Raw genomic sequence first — 14,548 nt, 5'->3', positions numbered from 1 at the left:
AAATTATAACGTTTGTAATAAATGTCCACCCCCGCTTGATTAAATGGTAGCCCCTGAAGAGTGTCATCCGCGCCTGAAGAGTGTCATCCACGCATGCGCAGTTTGCTTCGGTACAGAAGGCACACGAAATGGCGTCTGCTGCAGGTAAGGGTAATGTAAAATCTTTTGTACTCTTTCATAGTATGTTAGATATTTTAGAAAATGGATGTATGGATGTTTCTTAATGTCTCGAGTTGTAGTTGTCGTAAAGTATGTTATTTGTTCCATAAAACGCGTTGAGTCCATGAAATATTCATTTTATAATTTTTACCGGTGTGGTTCGAGCCGGTTCGTTCTGTCTGCGTTGGAAATGGGGGAGGGGATGGAAAACTGCGGCATTTTACATTTTGCTTTGCTTCAGACACATTAAAATAATTTATTTACCGGATACTACACAAATTTGCCTTAATTATTATTATTGTACGCAGATTCTTTCATTTTTTAGCACCAATTTACACGTGCCGGTCTGTTGCTTGGCAACGCTTGAGCTAAGAAGCGGGCTAATTGTTATTAGCTCTCGAGCTCGCATGTCTGTGTTAAAGTGGTGCTTAGATGTGTCGTATCGAAGTAATCCGCTGCTATTCTTAACCGTGTAAATAATAATCACAAAATGCATATGTTTCAAAATGTTGTACAATTTGAATGAAGTGGAATTAATTTCACTCCCCCTTTCGTTTGTAATATCTGGTGGTGCTTGCTTGTTCATCGAAACCAACCCTCTCAAATATCTACTGGATAAATTATTTTGTACATGTTTTTTTAAATACTCATTTGACTGCCCCCCCCCCCCCCCTCCCACACACACACACACACACACACACACACATTATTCCTTTGTGTTTTAAATTAACAAAGATAAGAGTGTATGACCGTACCTTTATGCAAATCTGTGACACATTTCTTTTGATATATTTGATATTTTGAGTTTAATGTTAATATTGTTTATTCGCAGATTACAACAGTTACGGACAGGCCGGAGGCCAACAGGGGTATGTATAACATATGGTGACCACAGTCAAAAAAACTCAAAAAGGAAAATAGTCATTTACTCACCATCAAGTTGTTCCAAACTTGTGTTTCTTTTTTCTGCTGAACACAAAATATATTTTGAAGAATGTCTAACCAAGCAGTTGATAGGGCCCCGCTGACTTCCATGGAATTTTTTTCCATACTATGGGAGTCAGTGGGCTTCATCAACTGTCTGGCTACCCACATTCTTCAAAGTGTCTTTTGTGTTAAGCATAAGAAAGAAATTCATACAGGTTTGGAATAACTTGAGTAAATTGACACAATTTTCATTTTGAACTTCATTTTACTCACTAATCATGAACAACTGAAAATTAATGTATAATCATGTAAATGTGTTGGTCAGATATACACATTGCTGTATATAAGAGCTGTTTGTCATTTATCAGTAATAAAATGAGGAAATAATTCTGTTATCAGGTACAGCTCCTATGCGGCCCAGCCCTCACAGCAGGGTTATGCACAGGGCACTCAGGTAAACCGTCACCTTTAAATTCTTTTCTGTATGCTTTTTGTCTGGATATGTGACTTACTGTGTGTGCTTTTGTGTGTAGCAGTCCTATGGTCAACAGCAAGGCTACGGTTCATACAGCCAACCGGCTGACTCGACCTACTCTCAGACCAGTGGGTCCTCCAGCAGTTACGGCCAGCAGACGTATGGGTCATCCTACGGACAGCAACCACCAGCCAGCGGTGTGTTATTTTTGATTTTGGTTAATTTTTGTTTATTCAAACTGTGCTGAATTTCTTCGATATCTGCAATTCAATATTCAATGACTTTTTGATTTTTACCTTTTGTAGCTGGTTATAATGCTGCTACGGCTGCACCGCAGGGCTACAGTCAGCCTGTGCAGGGTTATGGAAGCAGCAGCTACGATTCCTCCACTGCTGCCGCGGCTGCTGCCTCAACCACCAGCAGTAGTCAGACCTCTTATGCTGGGCAGACCAGCTACGGTGCCCAGTCTACATATCCTGGATATGGGCAACAGCCTGCTTCTGCTGCACCACCACCCAGGTATTGGGCCTATTCTGTTCTTCATAGTGCTCAAAGTTTGTCAATGTGTTTGTGATTGTCACAGTCTGTACACCTTTTTCTTTTGTTTCTTCAGCAGTTACAGTTCTAGCACTCAGCAGCCCTCTGGATATGAGCAGAGCTCATACTCCCAACAGCCTCAGCAAAGTTCCTATTCTCAGCAGCAGCAGGGAGGATACCAGGGCCAACAAGGAGGCTACGGACAGCAGAGCTCCTACAGCCAGCAAGGAGGATATCAACAAACTCCCCAGCAGCAACAAGCTCCACCCTCCAGCTACACTGCACCTTCTGGGTCCTATGGACAGCCCCCTGCTAGTCAGTACGGACAGCAGGGCAGTACTGGAGGAGGCTATGGCCAGTCAGACTACAAACCACCCAACCAGTATGGTAAGTCTTCTGGTAGTGGCTTGGTAGAGATTGTCACTGAAGTTTTTACATTTGATTAACAGTTTTCCTTCACAGGCAGTTACAGACAAGACCATCAGAACGGCATGGGCGGAGGTGGCTACTCGGGCCCTGAATCCGGAGGATATGGGGGCCCTGGAGAGGGCCGAGGCATGGGAGGGGGGGAGAGCCGCGGGCGTGGCCGGGGTGGGTTTGACCGGGGGATGATGCGAGGAGGTGGTGGCATGCGAGGGGGCCGTGGAGGCATGGGGTAAGTGTGCGTTTGTGCAGTCTCACCTCACCACTTCTCTTTCCCCCAGACAGGAGCTGAAAAAGGCCCTACAGGGCTGAGAGCCATGCTATATTCATAAATTGGCAGAAATTTAACACATTGTTTTTTGGAGCTAAAGCTTGAATTAAATGTCTCCTAATGATTCAAACAATTTGACATTACAATCTTGAGTATTAAAGCAAACTGATTTAAGTGGTGCTGCTCTCAGCTCTGCCTCATTAGGGTAGGGTTGTAACAGTATGATTTTCATGGTATAATAACAATCACAGAAAATATCACAATTTCATGGTATATGGTATTAATCAACTAAAATTATTATCCATAAATAACAAACTTGAAATCATTTATTTATTCAAATTTCAATCAAAAGCATGTCTAATCAAGTAAACAATATTTAACAATTAAAATAAAGTACGCTATAATAGTCCAATGAAATCTGTTAATTAGAAATTCTGGTTTCTATTTAAATTTTTCTGGATTCTGTGTTTTATATCTGAATACAAATAGATGTTCAAAAGTGGTGGTATTCAAATGAGTGCATAAAACTGGGTGTTCATGTCCTCATAGCATAGTCATGCGTTACTGGAGTATGTAATAGACAAACAATCAAGCCGATTATATATTAATATAGCAGTCTTTTTGTGCTTTAATATTCACAGACACTAGACCTTATCATGATATGATTTATTATACTGCTCTACTTTAGATTTATTAATCTATCCATCAAATGGAGCATTTTACATGACATCTGCTTTATACTGTAAATTCCATTTTCATTACTGGATTATGGGATATTTCCTTCTTTTTTGCAGCCACTTTATGTCCACCTTTTTTATTTTGCAAATTGGATATCTGTCCTCAAAGATAAGCATTTTTATACAGTATCTCTAATACAGTAGATAAGTAAATGTGTACGATGCAATAATCGTACATGTTCACACCGTGGTATACCGCCATACATAAATGCTACAACCATACATTATGGCCTAAGGTAAGATGATAGAATGTGCTTTGGGAAAAAATATAATATCAGTCTCATTTATACCACTTATAATAATTATAATAAAATACATTTGTGGGATCTTGATTTACAAGAATTACTTTGTTAGAAAAGGGAACGATAGTTAAACAAAGCGCATTTCAAAAGATCTGTGCTCCGTGGTTTTTATAACCTTGTCAATGCAAAGTGTGATCCTTTAGGATAAATTCAAAAGGTGTATTAGTTACTCTAAATGGTATTCTGTAGATCTACCTGCAAATCACAGGCTTTCAGGTACATGCGTTTCAAACTAATTACTCACTTTCATTTAGTCTTACTGTCAACGGTAAGTGAAATTTAGGGGTATTTTTGGAAGACAAAGGTGTTAAAATGGGTGATATTTACTAGCATCCAGGATTAATATCAGTTTGCTCTCTGCAGAGTTTGAAAAATATTTTAATAGGTCTGGTTTGCATAAAATTAAATGTTTTATAATTAAGAATATTGGTTCCCAACAATGACTTATAATGCTGCCAAAAGCAAGAAGCTAACGTAAAACAAATATGAAAGTGAATGCAGTGATGTTTAAAAGAAAAATGCTACTACATAATGTCTTTTATCCCTTCGATCTTATCTTGAGTGCATCCCCTCCTATGCGGTTTAAACAAAACATGTTTATTCATAAATGTATTTTACAGCGGGCTTGTTCAGTACCACTTTTCAAGTAAGCTATATTTTGGTTATAAAGGTACGCTCCAAACCGTGAAAATACACTGCATTCATTTTCCTTATTAAAAGGTATGTTTTCTGTTACACATTTGGATTGCAATTGTCTTGTGCATTATGAAAAGTTTTCTTTAACATGCTTTGTCGCATTTATACGCTACAGGTAACAAAGTGAGAGCCATGTAAACACATCAATACTTTTACAGTACCACTACTCAGTTCTGAGTCTGGGCCGGCAGCCTTTTGAAATGGGGACTTAAAGTTGGTGGTGTCAAGAGGTGTTCCAAATGTGTTTTTCCTACAGGAATGAGAACCATGTTTTGCAACCAAAGACCAATTGTAATAATTATCTGAATATACAAGTTTACTTTTTCTTTTTACAAAACTTTTTTTGTGTTGTGTAATTATATTAGAAACGTTTGTTAAGAGAAAAATGGTGTTATGGTTTATCTGCTTTTTCTTTTTTCTTTGACTAAAATGCATGTACCAGCTTTATGTAAACAGATTGTTTCAGATGCAGCCACAAACGGGCTACTCCTGCATTTTGTTGCAGTTGCCACCAACAAGCTTTTAGCGCCTTTCTAAGGATCAATTGTCATTGTTTTCAAGAGTTCATTTGGATTATAGCTTTAAAAATGGCATCTCATTCATTTTCACCTAAAGTTGGTAGCAAGGCTGCATCTGAAACAATTACATCCCAATTTCAGTGTACAAATTTACAATAGTACTTACAATAGTAATAAAGATCACCCCTTCCTTCTGCTTAATACAACCCCAATACTGTTCAGCCACTAATGTCATTTAAATTGTAAATCGAGCAAGTCAGGCCAAGGGCAGAGACATTGTAATGCTACAGCACCCCAACTGAGTGTTCCTATCAGAAATACTGTGTTTTTATAAGGGGGGCTTAAGAGTTTTTTTGTTTTGAGGGTTAAGAGTCAGTCAGAACTGTGTAAATACCCCCATTACCCCTTTTGTGGTACCGAAGTGGCTGTTTTAAGGGATATCGCCTTCATATCTTCGCTTATTCCCCCCAGCATCGCTGGAGACAGAGGTGGCTTCATTAAGCCTGGTGGTAAGTTTAATGAGAATCACAAGACCATACACTAGAATTCTCCACCTTTTATGGGTGTTTTTCAGAAGGGAAATAATTAATGCCTTGCAAAACTATACTGCCGGCTAAAATTAAGAGTTCAGCTTTTTCCTTTGGTGATATAGGAATGGTTCAATCCTATTTTTATTGGTTAAAAATCCTGAGTGTGGACTCCAATGAAAGGTTATTTTTGCTCTCATATTTAGGAGTTAATGGTAAATGGCCGACCCAGCCATGTAGAGTATCACCTCTTCAGTGTTTACTACTTTTACTACATTTTATGATATCAGGTATGGAGTCCAATTTGGGTCCTTGGTTTTTCAAGGGTTTTGCAAATATATATTTTTCTATTTAAGGCACACTGGAATAAAAACTAGGTAGCTTTTGAATATAGCTTCCTCTTAATACTTTGACAATAATCAAACCATTCTTGGGTCAACAGCACCATGGTATTTTGTCTTTTTATGTCTTGAATGGTCAGAGCAAGTGTGCCGGGGCAGTCTTGACCAGGAAATGGTAGCATAATGTTGTCAGGTGCTTAAGAAGCTAAGCTTGTAAACTAACTTGTTTCTCACTGTCTTTTTCTCTTGGTGTCCTGCTTAATGACAATCCGGAACAGATGGTGACATGGGTAGGTTTGGATTTTGGGGGTTTTATTTGTCCATTTCTGTCCACTTTTATTATTTTCTTCTGCTTTTAACACCCTGTGTGCTCTCTGCAGGACGGCCAGAGGAGCAAGATGACTCTGAAAACAGCACTATCTATATCACTGGGCTGACGGAGAACGCTACATTGGATGAAGTTGCTGAATTTTTCAAGCACAGTGGAATCATTAGGGTACTTGATAGTCTTTTTCAGTACGATGAAATGGCTTGGGAAAGTCTTTTTTTTTTTATTTTTTTTTTACAATTGGTCTATTACAGAAACATGTAGCAGATTAGGTTACATCATGGATTTTATTGGATTTTTTGAAGCTTATGATTTGAATATTGTTTAATTTCTTTCTAAGATAAACAAACGGACAGGCCTGCCTGCCGTCAACATATACACAGATAAAGACTCTGGGAAACCTAAAGGTGATGCCACCTTATCCTACGAGGAGCCTCCATCTGCTAAAGCAGCTGTCGAGTGGTTTGATGGTATGTTGATCTTTACTGAAAACAGTCCTGAATGTCTTTCTATTCAACGTGATTGTCCTCTAGATAAACTGAAATGTTTGTTTTTCCTCCTTAGGAAAAGATTTCCAGGGGAAGAAGCTGAAGGTGTCCATGGCCCGACGCAAGCCCATGATGGGAATGATGCGTGGAGGCATGCCAATGAGAGGAGACCGAGGTGGCATGATGGGACGAGGAGGTACGTTGTTTCATTGTTGTTTTAGAAGCAACGGAAAACTGCGTCTCTAAGCATTAAGTTGTAATTTGAGATTTATTTATTTATTTTTCCTGTAGGAATGATGGGTCGTGGTGGAATGGGCAGAGGTGGGGATCGAGGAGGGTTCATGCCACGTGGGGGTCCCAGAGGAATGGGCCGTGGAGGACCTACTGGAGGAAACATGCAGCAGAGGGCAGGAGACTGGCAGTGTCCAAATGCGTATGTATTGGTGTAGTGCAGGGGTGTCCAACCCTGCTCCTGGAGAGCTACTGTCCTGCAGATTTCAGTTCCAACCCTGCTCCAACACACCTGTCTGTAATTATCTAGCACCCTGGACACCATAATTAGCTGGTTCAGGTGTGTTTGATTGAGGTTGGAGCTAAAATCTTCAGGGTGGTAGCTCTCCAGGACCAGGGTTGGACACCCCTGGTGTAGTGACACTCAATGGTCCATGTATTCCATTCGGCCTCTAATTTTGAGTCTTTGATTTTTCTAGGGGATGTGGAAACCAAAACTTTGCCTGGAGAATGGAATGTAACCAGTGCAAGGCACCCAAACCTGAAGGCTTTGGCCCTCCTCCCTTCCCTCCTCCAGGTTACTGTCTTTTATATTCACGTCTCGTTTAGCTTTCAGAACCGCAAGCTGTGGTGCTTCAGATGTTTGCATTGTTCATATTCACTAGCTGTCTTTTCGGATTCAGGTGGTGACCGTGGTCGTGGTGGACCAGGTGGGATGCGTGGCGGCCGTGGAATGGATCGTGGAGGGCCAGGGGGACCTGGTGGCTTTCGTGGGGGCAGAGGTGTGGACCGTGGAGGCTTCAGGGGAGGGCGTGGCATGGACAGAGGCGGTTTTGGAGGAAGAGGTCGTGGTGGCCCGCCTATGGATGACATGGGAAGAAGGGGGCGAGGAATGGGACCACCTGGAAAAATGGATATGAAGTGAGTATGAAGAAACAAGTCTCCGTGGAGCTGTGAAGGTCTTGTACAAAAAAGAGCAGTTATAAAAAAAAAAATCTTTTTGCAGGGGAGACCATCGCCAGGACCGAAGAGAGAGACCATATTGAGAGACCATACCTCGCTGGTCAACTTCTTCAACCTTGTTCGTTTTCAACTGATTTTTAAAGTTGCAATTCCATATTTATAAATGGTTAGTATGGAACTTATTACTGCATTGCTGTTAGTCCTCAGTGAATGTTTTTATTTTTTTTTAAACTTCTTTTTGTGTTTTGTGCTTGCTTTTCTGGTCAAGAACTGTCATTAAAACCAGATGCACATGTAAATGCAAGGTGTTCAGTGTGCCATTTGGATGTCAGAAATGTATTTGTGGAACTTTGAGGTTTTTTTTTTATTTTTTTAATTCCAATACCCCACATTTGCTTTTCTCTGCTTTTGTGTGTGGAAATTTTTTGTAAATCATTGTTCTGTTTTTTTTTTTAATGCATGGCTAAAAAAAACTAGGCCATGTACTCATTTTCTGCATTTGTCCTTACTTCACCTGAACAGTCTGGCATTTTCTGTGTTATTGAATAATGTAAATAACTTATGCTTTTCAGTCCTCTATGTAATTTCAAACAGTGTTTAAGAGTTCACCTCAAAAAAAATAAAATTCTGGAGAAAAAAAGGTCTCGCCTTTGTTCTTTCATCAGCTCTGCTAGTTCACTACTGGTTGAGCTCTTGTGAGGCCATATAACGGTGTTTGTGCGAACAGACTGATATAAATTCAAAGAGAACCTACTCCTCATGCAGGGTTACCAGTCTGTGAAACAAAACTAACCCAAAGGCTAATCAAAATGACCGGTAGTCATACGATAAAGAGCCGCGTGAAGAGAATTCTGTTCATGTATTCCACGAGGGACAAAAAGTTTTGGAACGTGAATGCGAGTAAATACTGAAGAAGACACTGTAAGAGTTAAAGTATTCATTGTAGCGCCACCCTGCGGATAGCACAGCGAACTTTTAAGACATCTGTTCAGCAAGATGTATTGAACGGGGAGGAAAAACACCGCATGACTTTGCAACAACAAATGCCATAACGCGAGGATCAAGAATCTAATCGATATCGGATGCAGCCCTGCATTCATGTCAAGCAAGCTTATCTCGGAATGCATACTTGAGCTTTTAAAAGCCTGTGCATCCTCGCATCCGCTCTCCTCACTAATGTATTTACGTCATATGGCAGATTCTGAGCAATCTGTGCGTCCGCGAGGCATCTACGTCATCCACTGTGTTTCCCAATAGCATCAGTTTTCCATCATATCTCTCAGAAGCGCCGCCTCTCTTTACTGTGACCGCAAATTTGACTCCTCGCTCGCTCATGCCCTGAACGTGTTGCATACATGCGAAGGCAGGTGTCTGGCGCGCGATCCGCAGCGGTGAGACAGCAGCACTCCTATCCCAGCGGTGAACGGTCAATATGACCGAACTGGTGGTGCGGACCCTTCCGTCTCCTTCAGGTGTGCAGGGTCCCGGCCCGGACACTTATAAGGGATGGCTCTTTAAATGGACAAACTACCTGAAGGGCTACCAGCGCCGGTGGTTCGTCCTGAGCAACGGCCTCCTGTCTTACTACAGGTATGTGCACTGCGTTTCATTTGATGCGCACGAGGAGCGCTCGAGACTCTCGGCGCGCGTGACTTTGCTGTGTCACCCCTTTCACTCACGGTACGTACATTATCTGACTTTTAACAGACTGTGGTTTTATCTAGGGTAAGAGTTGCGTAGAAGTTTGAATTAAAATGCCTCTTGTCTCTGTTGGCACCTGTAGGCACAATTAATTGACAGGTTTTGGCACAATTCATTTCTTAGCTGTCCATGCTGCAACAATGCCTCTCCTGTTTATAATTAGTAACGGGGACATCTGAAGCAACTAGCCTAGATCAAGTTTCCACCCTTCTGCAAAGGCCTAACCGAGAAACAATATTTAATACACATCATACAGTGTATTTATATGCAGTGGGGTCTTAGTACACTAGTGACAATAACTCTTTCTCTTTTAATACAAAATTGTGCGTTAGAGATATTATCAGTATATCCATTGAATTAAAAAAGGGACATGAATTTCAGGATTTCTTAGTATTTGGTGTCTCTTTTAAGCGGCATGAACTCCTCAAGTTTGTGTAAAACCCGGTGATCATGTTCTCCAGCATGGCCTATAAATATTTTTAAAGAACAAATTGTGCTTCAGTGGAACATCTGTCCATCTCTATAAATCAGTTTTAATGCTCGGTATCATAAATTTGCCTTCATTTCATTACAGACCTACCCCCAATTAAAAATGCCTGGTGTTTTGCATATTGCATTTTGAATGCTATTAACATTATTATTCTCATAATTGCTTTTGTACCCTTCAGCTATGTTGTACTCAAGTGTGACTCTTGCAGCTGTAAATGATGCCTTACTACTGCAGTGTATCTGGGTTTAGTATGGATTTGAAATTAATGATGCTCTGATTCAGCACTCATGGACTCAGAAATCCTGCAGTTATTTATTGCAGCCAGCATGTAGTATTTGACCAGCATGTCAGTCTGGAATTTTCAGTGGCTTTAACAGCAATTCTGATGTGAGTAGGGTACTAATTATCTAATAAAATAAAATACAGTGTAATAGCACGAGATTAAAATGACTGAAATGCAATAAGTAAAGAAAGTCAAATACAATTTAGTATGATTTTACACCACATAATATTAAAATAATAACAATTATGTTAAACAAAATTTTATTACAATAAAAAATAAAATATCCTACCTCATAATAATAAAATAATAAAACTACATTGTTTATAATAAATACCCACAATAATAAATTCATTCATAATAAAACTATTATTGTTACACAATAATTACTCCCAATAATAAATTCAGTCATAAAAATGAAATAATACAAATAAATGATTATTTTTACACAATTACCCACAATAATAAATTAATTCATAATAAAACTATTATTTTTGCACAATAATTACACCCAATAATAAATTCAGTCATATTAATGAAATGATACAAATAAATTATTATTTTTTACACAATTACACAATAATAAATTCATTCATAATAAAACTATTATTTTTACATAATAATTACTCCCAATAATAAATTCAGTCATAATAATGATGAAATAATACAAATACATCATTATTTTTTTCACAATAATAAATTAATTCATGATAAAACTTATTTTTTACACAATAATTACTCCCAATAATAAATTCAGTCATAATAATGAAATAATAAAAATAAATTATTATTTTTACACAATTGCCCACAATAATAAATTCACTCATAATGATAAAATAATCAAAGTAAATAATTTTTTACAGCATATTTACTCTAAATATTAAATTCACTTATAATAAATAATACATCTACATAATTTTTTTTTTTTTTTTAATTAAAAGTAAATTATTATTTTTGCAGCATAATTGCCCACAATAATAAATTCCCCTTTAAAATAAGTTATGATTTTACACAATAATTACTCACAATAAGTTGTTCACTTATAATAATGAAATAATACAAATGATAATAAAATGATAAAAGTACATTGTTCTTTAAAGCATAATTATACACAATAATAAATTCACTCCGAATAACACAATTAAAATATATTTTACACAATACTTACTCTCGATTATAAATTCATTCATAAATATTTGCACAGAAAATGTGCATGAATTATTGACAAGGCTGCTGGTAGATGTTGGAACTGACACCATTATGTTAGTTAATTGGTCTGGCTATCAGTCTGTCTCTAGTATAAGGGTGTGTTTGTGATGCTTTGACTCTGTTCCAATTACTTTCAGCTAGTTGCTCATGTCGTTGTCTGTTTGTGCATATGTGATTATGTCTTTAGGACTCAAGCAGAAATGGCACACACCTGCCGAGGCACGATTACCTTGGCGACGGTGCACATAGAGATGGGCGACACCTATCACTTTGTGTTGACAAGTGGAGGGCGGAGCTACCACCTGAAAGCATATACAGAGGGGGAGTGTCAGCGGTGGGTTTCTGCTCTGCAACAGGCCAAAGCAAACGCCACTCAAATGATGCCCCATTCAGGTGAGTCCTGTCACACTGCCAATGAAAAGCATCCCAGGATGCACCTCAAAAGTCCAATTCACACTGACAGATTCATACAAACGCCGGCAGTCACCAGATTACAGCACTTCTCAGACATTCCAAGACCAATCATGTTCAATCGGCAAAAAAGAGAGCTGGCAGACGGCGACTGGTAACACAGATCTGACAATGGTGTTATAACTAAGATATAGTTATCTGAGTTATAACTGAGATATAGTTCAAAAAATGGTTCTTAATATAAAAGAATAGCAGAGTCTACTCACACCACAACTATAACGATAACGGCACAGAGAAACAATGTCATTTTCTTCCAGCTAATGATAAAAACATTGAGAGCCAATCAAAATCCATCCTGCTGTAAAAAGCTCAAGCATTTAAAGTGTTAGTTCACCCCAAAATGAAAATGATCCCATCATTTACTCACCGTCAAGCCAACCTAGGTGTATATGACTTTCTTCTTTTCAGCCACACGTATTAAAAATGTCCTGGCTCTTCCAAGCTTTATAATGGGAGTGAACAGAGAGATGGACCAGATGGAACTGGACAAATACTCTGAATGTTCCGATCTAATCTGACTTCTGACCTGTAATGTTTGCCTGAATGATAATCACACACTGTTTGTTCATTGGCCGTCGCCTCTTTTGCCTTTGGCTTTTGGCTGGCTTAGTTGGGGACACTAAATACTGATCCGCCCATATTGACTCTATATGATAATTGAACTGAGCTGGACGATGAGATCACTGTTTTCTCTAGAGCTTCTCACAAGCTTCTCTTTACTTCTCACAAGACGAGTGTTTGACAAATTATTCGGCAAACTGCTTCCTCTCATCGCTGCTTTTTGATGGTTTGGAGAACAATTACTCAGAGTCGCCCTCTGTCATTTCACAGAATTATACAACGGAGAGCACATCAAGCATTACTTCACTGAGGAGCGCGCGCAGTAAGCAGGTTTGCGGCGTAGAGCCATGCAAATTGCGAAAGTATAAACAAGGCTTCAACCAGTGTTGCCAACTTAGCAATTTTGTCGCTAGATTTAGCAACTTTTCAGACTACCTTAGCAACTTTTTTTTCTAAAAGCACCTAGCAACAAATTTAGCCATTTTTAAAATGTATTTGGCAACTTCTGGAAAGTGACTCTAATCCAAACAATACACATACAAGCTATCTCAATAGACCAAGCGGTTCATTCATAATTCCTTAACCCTCTGGGGTTCTTCATTTATGGGTCACACTCAGGATCTTCGGGTCAAAAATTACCCGGAGGGCGGGATTAAGATAAAAAAGATTTGCGTAAAATCAATGAAATATATTTTTGTTCAATAATATTTTTTCTTTTCTTTTTTGGTGTTTTGAGATCATTTTATGATTTATAATTAATATTTATGCAATAATTATGACCCATTTTTTCCCATTGAATATAATAAAAAAATTATATATATATAATTATTATAATTTTTTTTATTAAAGCTGTATTTTATTTTAGAGTCAAGCCTTGGCCTCATGAAAGCAATATTTTTAAATGAGATCCGTGTCATCCGGTGGACACATGGAGCATTTTTATCACACAATAGCACATTTTTACCACTATAGTGGATCTTGCGTTATATAAAAAAAATAAAAAAATCGTAGCTTCATCGGAATAGTCCAAAACTTGGTGACTTTATTGGTACTTGGTATATGAACACCCAAAAAAATTGGGGACAGGATTTGAAAAGTCTAAGTGGTCGTAAAAAAAATAGTCACACTTAAGACCTTCGGGTCAAAAATGACCCCCATAGTTTTTTGGTGCATACAATCTACAAATCAGAAATGCAGAAAAAAAGGACTCAACAGTGAAGGGGTGAATCTCTAAAAAATCAAGAGTGCAAAACAGACAAAAAACACACACACACACACACACACACACACACACACACTTGTACACACAAAAACACACGCGCACACACAAATGAACGTGTGCCATTCCAAAAGCTAATTGTGTTTTTGTGTGTGTGTGTGTGTGAGTTTTTTGTCTGTTTTGCACTCTTGATGTTTTAGAGATTCACCCCTTCACCGTTGAGTCCTTTTTTTCTGCATCCTGGCTGATTTGTAGATTGTATGCACAAAAAAATTCTGTATTTTCATATTTTTGCCAATTTCCCATTCATTTCCTATGGGGGTCATTTTTGACCCGAAGGTCCTGAGTGTGATTTTTGTTTTTTTACGACCACTTAGACTTTTCAAATCATGTCCCCAATTTTTTTGGATGTTCATATACCAAGTACCAATAAAGTCACCTAGTTTCGGACCATTCCGATGAAGCTACGTGAAGTATGAAGTACGGGTCATTTTTGACCCGAAGAACCCCAGAGGGTTAAGATCGCTGTAAAAACCAGAAGATCATTTAGGTAGCATATTTACGGAGCCCTGCATATGACATGCAGGAAAAAACTAGTAGGCTAAATCGTGCACCCGATTTATAAATCAAGGGAACAAATGAGTAAATCATGTGGACGGTTTAGCAAATCGAGGGAACAAATTAGTACATTTTG

General features: G+C 38.6%; 2 protein-coding genes across 3 annotated transcripts in view; both read left to right on the top strand.

Annotated features, from left to right (window-relative positions):
- The first annotated feature begins 116 nt into the window (after positions 1 to 116).
- Positions 117 to 8,556, top strand: ewsr1a (EWS RNA-binding protein 1a). The gene is given in 15 exon segments (XM_079804819.1): positions 117 to 150; positions 992 to 1,028; positions 1,486 to 1,540; positions 1,620 to 1,758; positions 1,867 to 2,116; positions 2,118 to 2,485; positions 2,561 to 2,753; positions 5,517 to 5,554; positions 6,294 to 6,409; positions 6,582 to 6,711; positions 6,806 to 6,925; positions 7,021 to 7,162; positions 7,440 to 7,537; positions 7,644 to 7,881; positions 7,967 to 8,556. Coding segments are annotated over 15 exon segments (1,986 nt in total). The 5' UTR covers positions 117 to 128; the 3' UTR covers positions 8,007 to 8,556.
- A 328-nt stretch (positions 8,557 to 8,884) lies between these two features.
- Positions 8,885 to 14,548, top strand: part of osbp2a (oxysterol binding protein 2a) — a 69,993-nt gene continuing 64,329 nt past the window's right edge. Inside the window, exons 1-2 of one of the 2 annotated variants that reach the window (XM_079804180.1) lie at positions 8,885 to 9,513; positions 11,791 to 11,996. In XM_079804180.1, coding sequence (XP_079660306.1) covers positions 9,356 to 9,513; positions 11,791 to 11,996 — 364 coding nt within the window. In that variant the 5' untranslated portion in view covers positions 8,885 to 9,355. The remainder of the gene's footprint in view (positions 9,514 to 11,790; positions 11,997 to 14,548) is intronic. The other variant, XM_079804181.1, reaches the window with a different exon arrangement.

Source organism: Gobio gobio (assembly GCF_949357685.1).
Source record: "Gobio gobio genome assembly, chromosome: 22".
NCBI classification, from domain to species: domain Eukaryota; kingdom Metazoa; phylum Chordata; class Actinopteri; order Cypriniformes; family Gobionidae; genus Gobio; species Gobio gobio.
This window is presented reverse-complemented; position numbering and strand designations above follow the sequence as displayed.